The 20626-nt window shown below is 40.1% G+C and overlaps 1 protein-coding gene across 8 annotated transcripts in view; it reads left to right on the top strand.

The window, feature by feature from the left end:
* Nucleotides 1-13061, top strand: part of LOC148730750 (uncharacterized protein C12orf56-like) — an 18704-nt gene extending 5643 nt beyond the window's left edge. For 3 of the 8 annotated variants that reach the window (XM_088759552.1, XM_088759557.1, XM_088759551.1), the window contains exons 3-11: nucleotides 648-757; nucleotides 1213-1376; nucleotides 6858-7035; nucleotides 8359-8448; nucleotides 8786-8933; nucleotides 9457-9531; nucleotides 10037-10114; nucleotides 11463-11641; nucleotides 12785-13061. In XM_088759552.1, coding sequence (XP_088615678.1) covers nucleotides 6890-7035; nucleotides 8359-8448; nucleotides 8786-8933; nucleotides 9457-9531; nucleotides 10037-10114; nucleotides 11463-11641; nucleotides 12785-12905 — 837 coding nt within the window. In that variant the 5' untranslated portion in view covers nucleotides 648-757; nucleotides 1213-1376; nucleotides 6858-6889 and the 3' untranslated portion in view covers nucleotides 12906-13061. Of the gene's footprint in view, nucleotides 1-647; nucleotides 758-1212; nucleotides 1377-6857; nucleotides 7036-7250; nucleotides 8098-8358; nucleotides 8449-8785; nucleotides 8934-9456; nucleotides 9532-10036; nucleotides 10115-11462; nucleotides 11642-12784 lie in introns of those variants that run through there. The other 5 variants (XM_088759554.1, XM_088759555.1, XM_088759556.1 and 2 more) reach the window with 5 other exon arrangements.
* Nucleotides 13062-20626: the final 7565 nt, after the last annotated feature.

Here is a 20626-nt window from a genome sequence, read left to right as displayed (position 1 = left end):
CAGGGTAGTATGCTTATTCGTTGTCGATTCAATAGAAACTTTACGAAAAACGTAAACTAAACTGTGATCGCTGATGCCTATATGTGAGACCCCTGAGCAGACGACCCTATCTGGAGTATTTGTAAAAATTAGATCAATTAAAGTACGTGATTTGTCGGTAATTCTAGTATGTTCAGTTATTAACTGGTCAAGGCCGTAAACATCAGCAATATTAGATAAGATATTTGTACTTTTGTCAAACTTAGGTGCGGCCATATTACAATTCAGATCTCCTAAGACGTAATATTCGATATTTTCTGAGTCTAGTTTTCCAATAAGTTCTTCAAATGGTCTAAAAAGGTCAATTGAAGAATCAGGGGGTCTATACCAGGTCATAACGGCAAAAGGCCTTGATCTGGGCTTCTTGATTTCGACAGTCAGACTTTCTATTTGTTCACATATTAGATCAGAGCGAACAGAATAATTGATTTCGGAACGAATAAAAAAACAAACACCCCCTCCAGACCTACCGTTAGTAGAGCGATCTCTACGAATAGTTTCATAGCCAGAAATATGAATTTCATTATCGCCTATTGTGTCATCCAATTTAGTTTCATTTATGGCTAAGATATCGATGTACACTTGTAATGCAAATAATTATTTTTTAGGGTTAATTGATTATAAATTTTGATTGCCTCTCTCATCAAAAATCTACACTCCATCACGGTCGAAGGAGTTCCACACCAACTTCACCCACCGGATCAAACAAAGTTGACAAGTAAGTATTACATACATTTATTTAATAACACGCTGAAATTCAAAAGTTGGGGACAAAAGGTCTCTCAAATAAATGCAACTTGGTCAAACCACTAGTTGATTGTTGATTTTCCTTTTATGCAACTGATGCTGATTTATCTATTTACATGTATTTGTTGTTTGAGTTCTGTCTTTTTTTTTTCCATGTACAATTCTGTTCTCTTTTTCATTTAAGTACATGTAAAAAATCTCCTCAGGAAACACTTTGCTAATATTTAAAACAGGTGCATTTTTATTACTAATACAATTTGCAGCTGTATTGCCAAACCTCAGGTCATTGTCCAGTTTTAAGAGAACCTGGCTTATGTGGAGCAAACAGCCCACAGCAAAAGAAAAATTATAAATTGAGGGCTCATGGCTACTGAATAACATTAGTTAGATTTGAGTCCTTTATGTTATTATCATATTCTTTTTCAGTTCACAGCTATTGCACTTGTTTAATTAGCTGAAGACAGAAATCCTTCAAGCGCATATCATGGAGAAGACATTATTCTCATCCAGGAGCTTTTTACGGCCGCAGAGAAGAGTTTTAACTTAAAAAAAAAATACTTTTGGAAGGTACGGTACCCTACCACTCAGATGTAAGTTAACAACCTGTGGTGTTCGGATGGCACGAGAAACGGAGATATATTCTTGGATTTCAACACAGAACTTTTAATATTTTCTAACATGTGTCGTCGCCATTACCGGAAGTGATTATACATCGAATCTTGAACGGAAGCGAGGCTGAATTAATGTAAACGTAAATCGAATACAGCACATCTCCCCCTTTAAGATAATGAAAGAGAAACTTACTTAGACATACTTGTTTCTTATCTAGCGTGAAATTTAAAATTAAAACAACGTCAATCAAATGTCCTCAAGTAATCGTCATTTTGTTAAGAAACACATCCTGGGTAGCTATTGTCATTTGTCTCTGCACTAAGTCTCACACACACTAGAATACGCGTTCATAGTTATGACTTTCTGTCTGAGAAACCAGAGAAAATCTGGCCAGAAAGTATAACTTCACTTATGGCTCATAATCCTTCAATCTAGATGAGGGCTTAGATTGACGGCCAGATCTGGTGTACACTTTTGATGTGCCAGTTCCTTCTGCAGTGTTAGCTGTTTGGGGTGAAGGAAGTTTAGGTGATGGAGGTACTGGCACCGGTGTGGGTTTGGCTGGAGATGTAGCTGCAGCTGGGGGTGGGGGTGGTATCTTGTTGATCTGTACTCTATTCCTTCTATATGACCCAGTGTCCGTATGGATCACATAAGAACGAGGTGTGCACTTCTCCACCACTGTTCCAGACTGTCCTCTGTCTTGTACCATCACTTCATCTCCCTTCTCTAAGGGAACAAGAGGCCTCGCTGAATGCCTTCTGTCGAAGTGCAGCTTCTGGTTGGTTTTGTGATTGTCTTCAAACTGACGTAGGGCATGATTCTGCACAAGGTTTGGGGACAGCTGAGACGGGGCCACCGGCACTTTGGTTTTGAGCCTCCTTGACATCATTAGCTCAGCTGGAGAATAACCATTAGCCAATGGTGTCGCTCTATACTGTAGCAAAGCAAGATAAGGATCTTGAGAGCCAGCTAGGAGACGTTTAGCTGTTTGCACTGCTCTCTCTGCTTTACCGTTGCCTGAAGCATGACCTGGGCTGCTAGTGACATGTCGAAACCCGTAATCTAAAGTGAACATCTTAAATTCCCTTGATGTATAGTAGCTGGCATTGTCAGATTTTACTTGATCTGGAATTCCGAATCTGGAAAATGCACGTTTCATCCTGTCTATGACCTCTGCTGAGGCAATTGAACTCAGACTAGCTACCTCTATCCATCTGGAGTAGTAATCAATCATTACTAAATACAGTCTTTTATTGAGTTCATAGACATCAGTGGCTATGTATTGCCATGGTCGTTGTGGGAGCATGGTAGGAACTAGAGGTTCTGGAGGATTTTTCCTGTTAGACTGACACTTGCGACAGTTTTCAATTAACTCCTCTATATTCTTCATCATGCTTGGCCACCACACTGTGTTTCTGGCCAATGCCTTGCACTTGACAATCCCTTGGTGACCGTCGTGGATCTTATCCAGGACTTCCAATTTCATAGACGATGGTATAACGACTCGAGGTCCCATCATCAACAGCCCTTTAACCACTGTCAGCTCTGCTCTATGAGCAAAATAAGGGCTGACTAAACCCTTGACATTATGTTTTTCAGGCCAACCTTCAGCTACATAGTTCATAATTTGCCTGCATGCTTCATCCTCCTGTTGATGGATCATAATATCATCTAATTTGCTATCACTGATAGGCATTCCAGCTATGACTTGATGAGCATATAAGTTCACTTCCTCATGAAATGAATCACCTGATTTGGCTGGTGTTGGAGAACGAGATAGCGTGTCGGCAGTGTACAACAGTTTTCCTGGCACATGAACAGGTGTGAACGAGTATCTCATGAGCCTCATTCTCATTCGTTGAATACGTACGGGTAGTTGATCCAACTCCTTCGTGGATAGCAGTGGTACAAGAGGCTTATGATCAGTCTCAAGTATAATATCCTTTCCCAGAATGTAATCTGTGAATCGTTCACATGCGAAGGTACTAGCTAAGGCCTCCTTCTCAATCTGGGCGTACCTTTTCTCTACATCCAGAAGGCTTTTGGACGCATACGCCACTGGCGCCCACCTGTCACCGTGCTTTTGCAAAAGCACTCCGCCAAGTCCGTATGAAGACGCATCTGCTGACACCTTGGTCTCCAGTGAAGGATCATATATTTGCAACACTGGGCTGCTCGTCAAGCATTGTTTAATCTCTTTAAAAGCCTGTTCCTGTGCTGGACCCCAGCACCATGCACTGTGAGAGCTCAAGAGTTCACGTAGAGGTTGTGTCATAGTAGCAAGGTTGGGTACAAACTTCATGAGCTGGTTCACTGTACCCATCAGACCTCTTACCTCACTCACATTCTCTGGAGCGCGCATTTTCAATATAGCCTCAACCTTCTCTGGAGAGCTTTCCACACCATTAACTCCGATCCGATGACCTAGAAAGTCAATCTGGCTTTTGCTGAATTGGCACTTATCCTTATTCAAGGTGACACCTGCTGCTTTCAGCCGTGTTAATGTCTGTACGAGTCTCTCGTCATGTTCCTCCTGGTTCTTTCCGAACACGACAATGTCATCCATGAGACATACCACACCTTGTTGACCACCTAGTATTCGGTAGATCTCACTCTGAAACTTCTCAGGGCCAGATTTGATACCGAAGGGAATTCGCTTGTATCGAAATCGACCAAATGGTGAGATGAACGTGGTCAGTTTCCTTGAATCTTCATCCAAGCAGATTTGGTGGAAGCCCGCATTGGCATCCAGTTTAGAGAAAACCTTAGCACCTCCCATCAGAGCAATTGTATAATCCACTGTGGGGAGCATGATTCTTTCTCTCTTCACTACTTCGTTAAGCTTCGTGAGATCCACACAGATCCTCACTTTGCCATTTCCTTTAGGCACCACGACCATAGGAGAACACCATTCCGATGGTTCTGTGCACCGTTCTATAACATCTAGCTCGATAAGCTTGTCAAGTTCAGCTTTGGCTAGAGGACGTAGTGGAATAGATATCCTCCTGGGAGTCATCACACTGTATGGCTCTGCGTTTTGCTCGATCTTAATCTTATATTCTCCTTCTAGCTTTCCTAAGCCTTTGAACATTGATCCGAACTCCGCTGACTGGATAGGATCTGACGTAACTTTTCCAATGAACTTAACGACACCTAGATCTGCACAAGCGTCTCTACCTAGCAATAGAGAGCCTTTGGGGAACACATATATATCCTCTGTGATTGTCTGATCACCTTTCTTTAGTTCTGCAGTAAAGAATCCAAAAGTTGAAAGGTTGCTTTGATCTGGGCCACTAAGAGGCCTGTCAGGCTTCTGCAAATTGAAGTGTGAAAACTGTGTATCATACACAGCTTTGGGAATGACTGTCACATCTGCTCCAGTATCAACAGCAAATTTCAGGCTCTGACCTGACACCTGGACTTCCGTAAACCATGCACTCCTGCGTTTCCTGTTGTTGATACTCTCAATAGAGTAACTTTCATCACTGATGCTTCCTAAGAAGTAGTACTCATCTGAGTCAGACTGCACTTCTGCTACCTCTTGTACAGACCCTTTTTCTTTGCTACTCCTGCAGACCTTGCCCCAATGTCCTGGGCGTTTGCACTTGTTACCTTTACTGTCTTTTGCAGGGCATCTTTCTCTGGGGTGCACCTCCTTTCCACACCACCGGCATGACCGGCTATTCGATGCCTGGGAGCAATTTGATGCACTTCTTTGCTGCCCGTTACTACGTGGTCCCTTGTCACGAGGGCCTCCTTTCCGCCTATGTTGAACTGCCTGCACTTTAGAAGTCTCTCCTTTTATATCTTGAGCCCACCTTCCAGAACATTCTTCTGCTCTACACTCATTTATCGCTTTTTCTAAAGTCAGTTCACCATCTCTCAACAGCCGTGCTCTGACCTTATCACTATTTATACCCAATACGATCTTATCTCTGACAAAATCGTCCTTTAGTTCACCGTAGGCACACGTAGACACGAGAGTGTTAATTTGTGATAAGAAATTATCGAAACTCTCACCTTCTGATTGCGTATACCTGTGAAACTTGTAACGTTCATAAGTAACGTTTGTTTTCGGCGTGCAGAACCTCTGGAATTTCTCCAGAATTAATTCCGGATCCAGTTTGTCCTCTGCTGGTACATGTTCCTCCCCTTCGGGGTCACCTACAGCTGGAGCCCATGTGAAGCCATTGTAGATTTTCAGCGCCTCCTCACCTGCGAGATTTAGCAGTATAGCACTTCTCCTTTCCTTACTGGCATGAGATAATCCAATGGCGTTCACATATAATTCGTACTGCTGCTTGAACAACTTGAAATTCTCACTTGCATTTCCCGATAGACAAAGAGCTTTCGGTGGTGGAAGATTCGTAGCCATATTTCCGCGTAATTCCTGATCACTGATCACTAAATATCCGTTCTGGACACAGTTTATATCTTCTTGTTCACTCCTGACACCATGTGGTGTTCGGATGGCACGAGAAACGGAGATATATTCTTGGATTTCAACACAGAACTTTTAATATTTTCTAACATGTGTCGTCGCCATTACCGGAAGTGATTATACATCGAATCTTGAACGGAAGCGAGGCTGAATTAATGTAAACGTAAATCGAATACAGCACACAACCCAGGCACATTTCATATGCTCAGATGCACGGTAGTCAGACATGCACATACGATTTTTTTTTCTGCTTGCACGGACAAAAACGAATGCACGACTTTGTTGTTCAGAGCTATAAGTCTCCTATGTGTTACATTGTTGTGTAAAACAAAGAACTTTTTGGCTTGAAAAAGGAATAAATCGACAATGGAAAATTTACACATCAGTGAAAAAAGCTATCATGCTACACGTACACATGTCGCATCCCTGTGCAAATTTATCAAATAATGAGCAGTAGTAGTAGTGCTCAGTAGATTTGCTTGATCTGAGCTTTTGATAAATCAGACAGAAAGGAAAATGTTACTTGTAAAAGGCATTGAAGCACTTGTACCATTTAGGGAATACTCACTAATATGCTTCCCAATTTGTTCATTGCAATCGCACTTCCTTGAATGTTTACGCACCAGACTGTAAACAATAAAGTGGACATTGAAGGTAGTCTGAGTGACAGGCCAGTGTTTTTAAATTACAACTCGGCACAGCCTGACCGGATGTCACGCAACAGTAACGCAATCGTTTTTCAACAAAGGTAGTCTGAATTACAGGCCAATGTTTTAAATCATGACTTTGCTTTCAGTTGACAGTATAAGGGGGCACTGTCCTGCCCGACCATTAGAGAAGAGTATTTTGTAACATGTGGTGCAAACTAACCCATTATATGGCTGGAATAGCATCCAGTATGGTGACGGTGGAAGATAATCCTCTTCTCTGATTGGCTTTGCACCATAGTGCCCCCCTTACACTACATGTTTTATGGTTTCCTATCTGGATCCTTTGCTTCAAATATTGATTGCAGTTCAACTCAAGTCAGCAGATCTCTTTGTGTTCATGGTGGGTCAACTACAGCAGTACATGCCTCAATCCCGCAGCCAATCATCGCAAAAGAAAGGAATGGGTCAACTACAGCAGTACATGCCTCAATCCCGCAGCCAATCATCGCAAAAGAAAGGAAGCAATAGAGAGGATAAGCTTGAGTAAGGGTTATTTTCATATCACCCATGTTGCTCTGTGCAACATTTTGAAAATTAGAATAATTACGCTGATGATGAAAGAGATTTTTGCACTTTGATTAGTCAGGGATTGTGATCTATCTCGCTATAATCACCTCGCACGTGACAATTATACTAAACAGGGGTGTTACATTTCAAATGGCTGGCTTTCCTTTGTCAATGATACTAAGAAGGTGATGAACTCGACAAAGGAACCTTGCGAAGAGCACAAAAGATGCTACTTATAGTTCGACTTAAAACTTTTGAAAGGTGCAGTGTAGGATATGAGGGTGGTGCATATTGAATCCAGTAAGCCTGGGGAAACTGGTTGTGGCAAATGAAAAATATCCCTATGAGGGCTGCATGAGATTATGCGAGCAGGGGTTGGAAAAGTGAGCAGCAACTAAAACTAGAAAGATACAGGGTTCGTACGCATCTTGAAAACCCTTGAAAACCCTTGAGTTTCAAGAGGCCGATTTCAAGGCTTTGAAAGTACTTGAATTTTGTTTAGGGTCCTTGAAAGTCCTTGATTTTTTATTGAATAACATCGAAAAATATCTACTTTTGTTTTGCACCATCGGTAAACCCAAAACATAGTTGTTAACAGAACCATTTTTCATTTTTCTTGATTTTGAGGTAAAATTGTCATTACAAAAAGTCCTTGAGTTTTCTAAGTACGGTCCTGGAGAGTCCTTGTAAAGTCCTTGAATCTTTGGCCTGAAAAAGTGTACAAACCCTGAAGATAGAAATAGAGCGACAATCATGTTGATAAAATGCTTAATGCTGAGTTGGGTCGTGCGGAACAGAAAATATTTGCTCTCCTGTAACTCAGTTCTATTAGCGGTTGAATTTCTTTCTTTTTTTTGCAAACTAAATGCGCTTTGCACTGACGGTTTTTATTCTAAGAAATTGGTCAAAGAGGGCCCAGTGGACCCCTTTTTCCAACTTAAGCGGGGATACAGGGTGTCTAGTCTAGTCTGTATGGTTGAGACGGCGAGAAAACGAAGAAGACAGCAAATGAGACCATAAGATGTAAGAGAGTTCAAAGTGAGTTTTATTTCTTTGGAAATTATTTCGGGCCCTCAGCAGCTGTTTTATCAATCTTGCTGTCAGTTATACTTACAAGTAGTTTCTTTCCAAAAAAATATGGTCATTTCAAATAGCACTTATCCTGGCACAATTATTTGCTCCCAATTGGACGTAAATTTTGTGCGGTACTTTCTTTCGATCTTCGGAAATCCTGCTAATCCCCCTCTGGAACTTTGTACTTTCAGGTTTGGTTGAAATTTTTCTTTTAATCATTTGCAGCTTTGTTGTGGTGTTGTTTGAGACATTTGTATGTCTGTTTCATGAGACAGACATTCTATCCACACGATTGATGGTCATAAAAGCACACAAGTAAGTTGGTGATGCTGAGGCATCTTAATCATTGTAAGTAACTACTTTACAACAACCTTTATCACATTGCTGGAAGATTTCAAGGCCCCTTCAGGTAGGCGCTTAACTCCAGTTTCCGTAGCATGAAGCGACGAGAGTAAAGTGTCTTGCCTAAGAACAACACAATGTTCCTGGCCATGCAGGGCTTGAACTTGGGCTGAATACTCGCCGAGCTGAATCTCACACTTGAAAACACAAACTACTGCCTGCAAGCAGGCTAGTCAAAATATTATTTGTACACAAGTCACTCTGTTAATTGTCCAGACACTGTCTCGGTTGAAGTGCTTTCTTTTTACAGAGGACAAGCTATCAAGGATCTTCTCAAATGCATTGTTCTTCATCCTTTAACCACATTACAGCAACCAGTTGGTATCTCTCCAGTAGCTCAACTGTTGTTGTCAGGAGCTGACAAGAACATGTTTACAGAGGGAGATAGGGAACAAGAGGTAGGGTTATTGTTTTCAAATACATCTACAAGGGTACACTTTTGCTACAGCCCGTCCTAGTTGTATCACAAACAAAATAAGCAAGGACACAACTAACGAGTTGTAAGTCTACTAAACTGTGCATGGCCAAACCAACTCGGGCTCAGGCCCCACCCTATAGTGACTCCTGAAATTTTGGGTGATGAAGTGTTAACGAAAAAAAATAAAACATAATGTGTTGTAGATGCTCTTTATCAAAAACCTGGGGACTTTTTGTGCAGTCCTCCCTTTATATCCTCTGGGTTCACTTCATGGTGATTTTTTGTTTGTGGACTCCTCCTGGGTTCTCATTAGAAGGCAGGACCTCCACATCAGCGCCAGGATACTTAAGTATCATTCTCTGCTTACCTTTGCATGGGACTTAAAGGAATCCAATTCTCGAAATAATTTCTCGCATAGTAATTCTCGTGAGGATGCCTTGGTACTAAAAAATGTAATGAGACATCTGCTGTTATCACTATATGTACTTTCTGTTTCTTTTCAGTCTGATAAACTATTGAGAGAAGTTCTGGACAATGCTACTTCGCTTCTGTTTGAACTGATGTGTGCTGTGCATCAGGTTAGGTTTGAAAACCATTAACTCCTAAGGGTGACGAACATCTCATTGCTCCTGAAACTACCTCCCCTAAATTGAACATTTAGGTGATGAGAATGAAAGAAATGATCGCTATCAAAAGGACTTCCTGATTGTCAAACAAGTTCTCCTTGCCGGTATCACAGGAGATGTATAGAGAAATGGAGAATATAAATATGGATGTTAAGGGCAGCGTCGTTTGTTAGGATTTCTGTTTCTTTACACGTTTCCTAAGCTCACAACAAGGAGAATTTGTTAAACAGTCAAGAGTTTCTTTAGTAGGTGATCATTTCTTACATTCTCGGGACTGTAATATATGACTCAGGGATGACATCGTAAGGAGAAATCAGATGCTAGTCACTCATTGTTAACTCTGATGCAGGGTTGACCTTGTAACTCATCCTTACATTCTTACTACAGTGAACAATGGCTAGAGTGACTGGACTGAATTTATGATAACTTTATGAGATTAAGTTTCTTGTTATTTCAGGCCAACTGCTTTTCAGTAGAAGACAATGTTCTAAACATTTTTTGGCTCATAAAGATTGTCGAAGCCCAAGAACAAACAGTGAGTATTTCACTTAAGGACATTAAGTATCTCGCTAGGTCTTTCAAAAGTTGCTTGTACATTTGAGGGGTTCATATGACGGTGTTACAGGTAATTCTGTTTAAATTCGATTTATATGAGCTCAAAATTTCAAATTCACAGACCAACCTTCCTTAACCTTTTCACTCCCTGATCTCATTAGTAATTCTCATTACTGTCAGCTAAACAATTCTTATGATGTTTGATCTGAGAATTTGGTATTGGATCAACTAGTATTTTTGTGTGGCTTACACGAATTGTAAACTGCACTATGTCATAATCCAAGATTTCTGTTTGGTAGTCTATTTGGTAGACTACAACTCCTTTTCAGTTACTTGTTTTGTCTTCGTTAATTCATCGCAATACTGATATACATGAAAAATTACACTCTTGACTGGTTGAAAACAGTTAGGTGCCTTTTTCATGTATCACTAGTGCAAAACTCAAGTGAAAATGTAAACTAGGCTAAGCATCAATAGATCACACTAGAAACCAATCAGATTTATACGAAGTAGGTTGGGCTGATTGATACACTCAGTAGCTGACCAAAATAAACTTGACTTGGAAAAGACAATTAACCTACAAACTTCAGAACTCAATTTTACTTTGTTACGTAAACAAATTCATGACTGAATTTTTCAGGCCACTATGGGAGAGGATGCGGACGTTTTTTTTTAGTTCCTAAAATCCTCATGTTACCGGTGCAACCTTTGTTGTGAAAATGAGACCTCCATAACAAAGTTTGGTCATTAACTCATAACTTGAAAGTGAACGTTTCAGTACTACTGTATGCCAGTCATCTTGTTTTATTGATGATCAGGAACAATATTAAAAACTATCCAGCCTTAATCAAATATTAGCTCTTCTAGAAGAAACTCATTATGACACCAGACACTAAAAAGCAGCTCAATTTCGTAAGCCACACATGTACGCATTGCGGACCTATTTTTTCTTCATTCTCATCACTTGTCTACTTGATGTTGTAATGATATGGTAAGGAGAAATTCTGCCTTGGTCACTCATGGCAGTCAAAGGGTTGAGGCAAAATAGAAACAAACATTCAGAGAAGATTGCTTATTCCAAGCATTATAGAAACACTGAGATTTTAAAGTTTAAGTAATTGCAATTCGTTTCAAGATGGCGAAAGGCATCTTTCCTAAACTCCCATCCGCTCTATTCGGACCGTGCAAAAAAACAGTTTTCCTTCTTTACGGCGGTGATTGACATGTAGCGCTTATTAATTCAAACTTTAATCATGTGGTCAATCTGTGTCTGACGACAACAAAAGTGTATCGCAATCAAATGTTAATATTTTTCGTTCATTTTTCAGAAATGTTTCGTGCTGAGGATCATGGAACGTTTAACGTTATTAGTATTATCCTCTGGCGGATATCTGTCTCCTGCCGAAGCTGTTCTTCTTTACCGACAACTTTACGTGCTCAAGAATTTTCTGGAATATGGTGAAGTGGTTGAGAATCAAATCCGAGTTGGATACGCAGAAGAATTTAGGTATGATAGTGCAGTAGACTATGAGCAGTCCGCCATTTTCGGTGAAGTACGTGGCACTAGGGGAAAAAAAATGAATGGAGACCCGAGTGGATGTTTTTTTTTTTCAGACAATCGCGCCACGGACTTCGCCGAAAAAGCTGGGACTGTTCGTAGTCAATAGTGCAGTTGATTTTGCTTTTAAACACGAGGGCGCGCTATAAATGGAGCCTTAGGTTCCACTGGACCATTTGTCAATCAACCGTCGTGTGATGTAGAACTCTTAGAGTCAAGTCAGTTTGAGCTACAGGTACTCCAAAGCAGTGAACAGCGGGCGCATTCCTCAAAATTGTTTTATGTCTTCATCACAATACAAGAATTTTTGAGATTTGTATTTCCTTTCTCCAATGGAAACTGTCTTTATTTGTGGCGGTAAATTTGAGATCGAAGTAGGTGGTTCGCACATTACTTCATGCCACCATGCTGGTGGAAGTAAACAATAGATATCTCATTAGCTCTTTTTGTTCGTCTACCAGCATTTCAATTCGACCCGCACACGTCAATGGTGAGTGACAAATGAGCCTAGGTCTTCCCAGGGAAGACTTCCTTATATAGCGCGCCTTCGTGTTTAATTTCTGATCTAGCAAGTTTTGTTTGGCCATTATTGTCGACTAGGCTTTTTTGTAGTATTGAGAATGAATGGCGTGCAATTCTTTTATGCCATTTTTCCCGCAATTGTTCTTGCAGTTGTAATATTTGATAGCTTATCGTAAGCGTTTCAAGATATCCTGGAAGGTTCATTAATTTCAAAGGTTTGCAGACGAGGGGAGTGGAATTATTGAAGGGTTTATCAGAGGGGACCCATCGGAGTGGGAGTAATCAAAACTTACTTAATTGTCATTGGTTGAAAAAAACAACCTTAAAAAGAGTAGATGAAAATTAAAACTAGAAATAAAAAAAAAATAAATAAAAAAAAAACAGAACAAAACAAAAAATTAGTTCAAGTAGATTTGTTCTGTAACGCCAACTAGCATAAATGATGAACTACTGTCGTACAGTAAATGATGAGGGGCAGAAGAAATGACAGGGCAAATTAAACAGGTGAACCTTTAAATTTCTGTTGAATCATTGCCATCAATATTTTTTGTTGTCTCATAAATGTTGCAGATATTACATCAGAAAGCCAGTGGTAAAGAAGAAACTCTCCACCAAGTTTCCCCTGACAAGTCCCATAATAGAACTACTTTTGAAAGTCACGGATTTTGTGTTAAAAGAGCCATCACTTTGATGACGATAGGAACATTTCTCGTTCCCTTTATCAAATCTAGTGTCCAGGTATCATATTGAATTGTCTTTCCCACTAACAGCAGTTCAAGAGGTCATTTTATTTAAAATAAGTCATTCTTAAAACAATTTTTGAATTAAAGACTGTTGAACTCTTGAATTTTTTTGCCGAACGTTTTTCAAAATCCTGCTCGACCATGCTCCTTTATCCCAAACTTCCCCGTCAGTCATAACGGGCCGTAAAACTTAAAAAACAATTGAGGATTCTGTAGGTAGCATTTTAGTCGTTTTGAATTCTCTCCTCTGCATGAATAGTCCGCAGAGTTGAGCTTGAAACAAATGAGATTTCTTCGAGATACCCCAACTAGGCAAAAAAGGAACAAAAGTCAGCAATTTTGAACAGACTTACAGTTGCTGTGGTTGTTTTCCTTAATAAGTTCTTTTCCACAACGAAGAGCTAAGTTTACATTGCTATAACCCCCCCCCCCCCTCAAGACAACCTTGCGGGGTTCGAATTCATCTGTTTAACCTTGGGGGGTTGGTCTGTTCTATTAATAGTTAATTGTATTTTTTTTACACTCCCTCCCGCCCGGGAAGCTTTCCTTGACCTCTCATAAGTTATTCGTTTCCTGGTAAAAGATGCCGAAGCAGATTCTCCGTCTCGTTTGTCTGTCTCTGTGTTGTAGAGTGTGGAAGAGGGTAATCATGATTTCGTCTGGTCAACTAATTGACGCGAAAGTAGACTGAAAGTGTTATTGCATTACAAAACAGTCTGAGCGGAGTTCCTTTGAACATCAAACAGGATCAAGGTGATTTTCTTTATCAATTTATTTGTCTTAGGTCAGTTAATTTGCATTTACAATCAATTTTCATTGTATTGCTGTTTTGTGCCGTAAAAGCGTCCAATTTTCAGAATTCAAACACTGGTCTACACCGCTTGAAAACAAATGAAAGATAGTTTGCAATCGAATCCATGCCGAAATTTGTTTCATTCGTATCAGTCAACCGTCGGTTTCCATACAGTCTCTGTTCGTTAATTTCATTAAAATGGCCACATCCGTGTCTTTTGTTTTTCAAATGTTTAGCTTTCGTTAGGCAGTTTATGAAATGTCGCACTGGAGCTTTGAGGTTGTATCTCTGACCTCAGCATACAGTAACTTTACTGATCTCGCTGCTTATTAAATAACCTAATAACTCTCGGTTTTTTAGTTGTAATGCCTGGTTTTCGTAAGTCAAGAAAATCGTAGACGATCGGTAATTTTACTGTTTCCCGACCTTCCTAGATCTCCGACAAATGAAACCTTGAAATCGAAGAGATCCCAGATTGGTTTACGGGAAAGTCGAGATGGTTTCTATTGTGTTGGCCCTACACACTTTCTGCCGTGATCCATTCGGCGATCATGAAAGGGTGCAGCAGCTGAGTACGCATCAACATCGACAAAATCCATCTACATTCCTCTGTGGCGAAAAAGTGATTTCTCTCCAAAACAGTTTTCTCGGACATTAAAACAACCCTGCGCCGTATATTATCTTCCAGGAATTTTATGCGATGTTAGCTACGTGGTGATCCCAAAAACCCTTGTGGCTTAAACAAGGATCTCACGTGTGAGGCGACTCGCAGCATTATTTAGGGTCCGACTCTTAGCAGATAGCAGTCTTCCACAACGAACAAGATCAAGATGATTTTCTTAGACGTTTTATTTGCCTTTGGTTAGTTAATTCACCTTTGAAATCAACTTTCAGAGTATCGTTGCCTTACTATGTTTAAGGTGCAGAGCATTTGCACGTGTAATAAAACCATAGTTTGCAGTCGAATTTGTCAATGTAATATTTGTTTCAGTCATCCGTTTAAGCGTTATAATGGGCTAGCCTCTTGTTAGTGTTCCTGATTATTTCGATATTTTCGATGGATCCGCTCCAAGTTTACCTTTCTTTAGCAGATAATTAATGCAAGGAGATGATTATTGACTTCAAGAAGAACCCTCATAACTTCTCCCCTCTCGAGGTAGATGGTCACGAGCTTCCTGTCACCGACCGCGCGAAGATATTAGGTGTTACGATATCCAGTGACTTGAAATGAACAATCACATTGCAGACTGCATGCATTAAGAAAGCAAATAAGCGCCTGTATTTTATTGTCCTCCTGAAAAGGGCCCGTGTTCCCCTTACTGACATTATGAACTTTTATTGTACAACAATTAGACCTATACTAGAATACTGCGCTCCAGTATCCATCATGCTCTCCCGGCCTATCTTAATGAGGATATAGAAAGAATTCAGAAACGTGTGCTTTCCATAATTTCACCTGAAATGTCATATTGGGAATGCCTTGACAGACTAGGCCTGCCAACGTTGTATGATAGACGCATAGAACTCTGTTGTCATTTGTTCGATTCCATCGTTAACAATCCCGAACATAAGTTGTTTCATTTTCTGCCATCAAGGAAAAAATCTAGTTATAATTTGAGGCGTCAAGAGATATATAATTTGCCACGTTCTCACACGGAACGTTTTCGACCCTTCTTCTTTTATGCTATGTCCCAGGGTGCGCACAATAGCTCCTAAAGCTTCAAAGAAAGGTAACTTTAATTTTAGATAATCACATATTCTAGAATTATCATATTAGGCTTTTACATTTATATGATTGTATTTAGCTCTATATGTTAACCAATGTTATCTGTAAAACACGCAATTCAGTTTTACGACTGCAAAAGTATTATTTAATAAACGATCTATCTATCTAATTTATAATGTTTGTGACCCTGGAGCGTCGAGGTTGCCTTTTTACCTAAAACACTTTCAGTTCAGTTTTTCGTTTATTTTCGTTGATCCACCAGACTTTCAACATTTTACTTTGTTGCTGATACATTTCCTCATATATTTCCTTAGAGCCATCGAAAGATCCCGAATTGGAGAAATTTTTATGTCGGACTTATTTGATGGCCTGCTCCCAGTTGCTTGTTTGGTCAATTGGTAGAGCGCTGCACAAGTATCGCAGAGGTCAGTGGTTTCGAATCCCGTACAGGCCTGAATTTTTCCAGGTCTGATTTTCACAATTGCTTTAAAGGTGCTCTTTACTGCTATGATCGTGCACAAATACGTTTCTATAACCGCAGTTCAGATATATGAACTTCATACATTTGTTGTGTTTGATTTATCATCTTGCGGGTTTATGTCGGACTAATTTGATGACTTGCTCCCAGTTGGCTTATTAGCTCAATTGGTAGAGTGCTGCACTAATATCGCAGAGGTCGGTGGTTCGAATCCCGTACAGGCCTGAATTTTTTCAGGTCTGTTTTTCACTATTGCTTAGATTTTTTACTGGGAGGATCGTGCACAAATACGTTTCTATAACCGCAGTTCCATTTTTCTTCACTTCTTGATCGCAAATTTCTTGGGAGGTGTCCATTGAAACGGTCTAACGACTTTACTAGAGTTTAATTTATTTGTCACCAGATGACTGGAAGGGTCATGGGTCTCTCACTTGATTGGCTTAGGTTAAAGAATTATGATGTAATAAGTATAATTGTGGATCAACAGAAATAATAATATACTGATTGCAGATCAGCCATCATGTTGGAAAACATTTAACCTACCTGAGAATTTATACATCTATAGATAATCATTGATCAATTTTTCCAAATAATCTTTAATTGGACAGTTTTAAAAAATTAAAGGGTTTAAGCATGACTGAGCAATGCCCAATTACAACAGATTGGCTACATGATCGGCGAGTAACAGGACTACGTGTCATACAATTTTCAACACATTCCTCTGACACGCAAATTGGACGAGGCTGTAAGCTGTGCCTAATTCAGGCTTTCCTCAACTCTTTTTTTTTTAACTGATTATCCCCGGATTGGTCTGCATACAGTCCTATTACACACAAAACTAGCCAATTGTCCAAATATCGCAAGATATTTGTAAAATCGCGCGTTATTAGTATTTCTTTTCCGCTCATATCAGTTAGATTGTAATATCTAATGATGAGAAGCCAAGGTATAGAAGTCATTGCATATTTTGGTTCAACGTTTAATTTGAAAACTTCAATAATTTTTCCATTTGAAGGTTTGTATACATCTATACTAGGGACATAACCACAACATGACATACATACCAAAACAACAAATTGGTTGTACCTTTGCCAATGTAATTGCAACACGCAGAACTGACTGCACGAGATTGGCAGCAACGGAAAATTTTAAACATATCTACGTAAAGATTAACCGGAACCTTTCTCTATTTTGCTCTTTATTTCTGTCATTTGGTCTCTATTTCATAAGAGTACAGTCATTTTTACGTAGTTCAAGGTATCAACAGATGTTTGCAAACGAGACTCCGAGCGCGACGCTCAACGATCTTGTCTGAAAATGCCCTAAATTATTTGAAGAGTCATTGTGAAGACGAAACGCCGCATAATACCAGCCACGAACTGTTATTGTTGTTGTTTTTTTATGTATTTAGTCCTTTTAAAAAAGGTAACCAAGGGGAAGAGAGATTGGTTAACTTGAACTCCCAGAAGTGATTACTTTGAAAATTCTCCCAACACTATTCATACAATATCCAGGAAACAGGTAATGAGAATACTCAAACTCATCAGGTAGAAAGTCGAAGTTTTTATATCAATATAACATCGAATTATTGTATTTACTTTACAAAGAAATATGTAGCACTTAGGGGGGAGAGGTAACAATCAGATCTTAGGAGTTAAAGGGTTTACCTTCCCCCCACCCCACCCCTGTATGCAGCACTTAGTGGGGAACAATCAGAACTTGGGAGTTAAAGGGTTTACCTTCTCTCCACCCCGCCCCTGTTTGTAGCACTTGGAGCGGAGAGTTAACAATTAGACCTTGGGAGTTAAAGGGTTTACCTTCCCCCCACCCCACCCCTGTAAGCAGCAATTAGTGGGGAACAATCAGACCTTGGGAGTTAAAGCGTTTACCTTCTCCCCATCCCACCCCTGTTTGCCCATCTTCTTTCCTTAGGGTAAGTCAGCTAACAGCTTGTATTTGAACATTCACGCGATTTTCTTCGTGAAAAATGATAAAAATAATGAGGAAAACAAACGAAGGAAGCATTTTGCTTTTAAAAAATACATAAAAAGAAAAACGATAAAAATATAATTATAATAATAAAACAACTAACACCGCCTAGGATGGTATAGCTCGAATATATTGAGTGTAATGACTTAATATTCGGGAAAATATGCCGGACACGGAGTATTTTCAATTTCCTGTCCAGAAGCTCGCGGCGAGCTTCAAAGTTATGAATACCGGCATACCGGTTGCCGAGCTCACAAAAACTCACACTACGGTGGAAATAGTGAAGTTTTCAGCCATATAAAGAAGGCTTTGTTATTATTAACAGAAAATTAAAAAAGAAATTGACTGCCGGACACGGAGTATTTTGAAATTAACAAATGGTAAACACCACAGCGTACACTATTGAGTTATGGATGCACGCGGGAGGTTGCTAAGCACGAAAGAAGCGTAAGAGTCGCTCGAGGCGATAGCCGAGAGCGACTCTAGCTTCTTGAGTGCTTAGCAAACCTCCCAAGTGCATCCATAACTCAATAGTGTACGCTGTGGTGTTTACCATTTGTTTTATAACATAACATTGATACATTGTTGCTAAAGAGTTCCCTTTTATCTAACAAATCTTACGCGACCAGAAAAAAACAAGCGCGCGCGGAAAAATAGTCTTTGCATTTGCTCACGTCAGCAGCGTACACCCATGGGCAAATGGGGGACGCTAAATTGACCAATCAGAGCGCGCGCTTTACTTTGGTTATGTTATAAACACTGTTCGGCTGCCGGACATAGACACAGCGTATAAGGTAAGTGCCTTGAAGTGCAACTACTTGCATTGATCGATTTTTTTATTCCTTTAAAAACAAAGAAGTGTTTCATGAAAAGTGAAAACTTTAATCTTTTTATTTGTAGAAATTCACTACAGGCGACTGCTATTAGCTGAATCGCTGGGGTAAGCATTCGACTGAAAGTTTAATAGTTGATGGAGATATTCACTGGAGAGTTGTTGAACGATACATTGGTGAACAATCCATTTAGAACTCTTACTGCTAGATCATCAACGCAGTTATTCATTGATGTTGTGTTATTGCCAACTACTGATGAAAGTGCAAGGCTGTTGACAAAAATTTATCGCAAAGCCTTTAGTGCGTGGACCGTCGCTGCCGTAGATGTGACAGTCGTAGTAGTCCGAGTGAAAACCCAACCAACTTGCTTGACATCCTTTCTTGTTTTTCTAAGAGATTATGGCTGCAGATGGATATTGAACCCGGGTAGGTGTGACTTGTTAGCTCGGAGATTGTTTTTTCTGGGCCGTGTTCACAGGATTTTCTCGCTTTCGGGTTGTCTCGAGCGAAAGAGGTTTTTCATGCCTCTCCAAGAATTTGAAGTTCAGTTCAAAACTAGGAAGAACCTCAAGCTCACTTCGAAAACGCTTTTCTTGTTTTTGCTCTTAATAGAAATTGACAATGGTTTTGCAAACATTTTAAATTGACTTAGAAACCAAACTTTGTAACAATTTATTTGACGATAGTTTTTGTTCTTGGTGACGAAAATGCGAAACAATTTCACTTAGCCTCGTTTTCAACTCGCAATTCCATGCTTAATACCTCGCTTCGTTAGCCAATCAGAATGCGAGATATTATTCAATGATGCGATTCTACTAAAATTGTGTCATCTCACTCGAACCACTGTATCTCGTGAACTGTTCGGACGTTGGAAAAAATATTTGTCAGGTTCTTAACTTTTTTTCTAACCATTTTCAATGCATTCCCGCAGTAGGGTAGGATTAGAACGGAACATATGCGATCCATGCGAGTAGTCCACCCAATAAATCCCACCCATCCCACCCCAGGGGAAGACATCCATCACACAGTAATCTCGTGCGTGGGAAATTAACGTCTCTTACCACTAACCCTGTAGGAGACGGGACCTCCATTTATTCGTCCCTATCCGAGAAGACTAGAATATCTAACCATTTCTTCAACTTCAGAAAGGTAGCATATTCTCCTCAATTATTTTAAGACCTTGAGTGTTGGTCCGGCCAGGGCTTGAACTCCCTCGACCTCCCGCACAGCAGTCCAGCGCTCTATCCATTGAGCTAACCTGGAGGCGGTTAGCTAAGACAAGTGATGGGCTCCTGGTTATGACTAATACCGGTATGTACACAAAATAGTTAACGAGCTTAAGATCCGACGACGGCAGACAGCTGGGACGGCAGACTTAGTCGAGGGGGCTTGGGGAAAGATCCCTGTTGCAATGTTAAGGTGGCTCAATAGGGTTTTTGGGCCGGGCGAAGAATGGGTACGAAAATGGCGCGAGCTTTTAAATGGAATCAAATATGTAAACAAACATGGCGGCTTCACGCGAGTGCACAATTTTTGTCACATAATCGCGAAGTTTACTTGACGAGAGTGAAACGGCATCGATACTTTCCAGTAATGAGCACAATATTGACAGTGAAAGACCAGAAGTTTACTCAACGCCTACACAACATCCGTAATGTGTCAGGTCGCTTTCGGAAAGTGGAAGCGATCGAAACCAGAAAAGAAACAAAAATAAAAAGGTTACACGAAAGGTTCAAAACGTGGAATGCCAAAAGGAAGCTCCAGTATGATAACATATCCAAGGAAAACGGACCCCCAGCAAAACGAATGACACGAGCACGTGAGGTCAGTACATTTTTCTTTATTCGGAA

This window comes from Stylophora pistillata, chromosome 5, assembly GCF_964205215.1.
Source record: "Stylophora pistillata chromosome 5, jaStyPist1.2, whole genome shotgun sequence".
In the NCBI taxonomy this organism is placed as follows: Eukaryota; Metazoa; Cnidaria; class Anthozoa; order Scleractinia; family Pocilloporidae; genus Stylophora; species Stylophora pistillata.
Note: the sequence above shows the minus strand (reverse complement) of the source record. Positions and strands in the feature narration are given on the sequence as shown.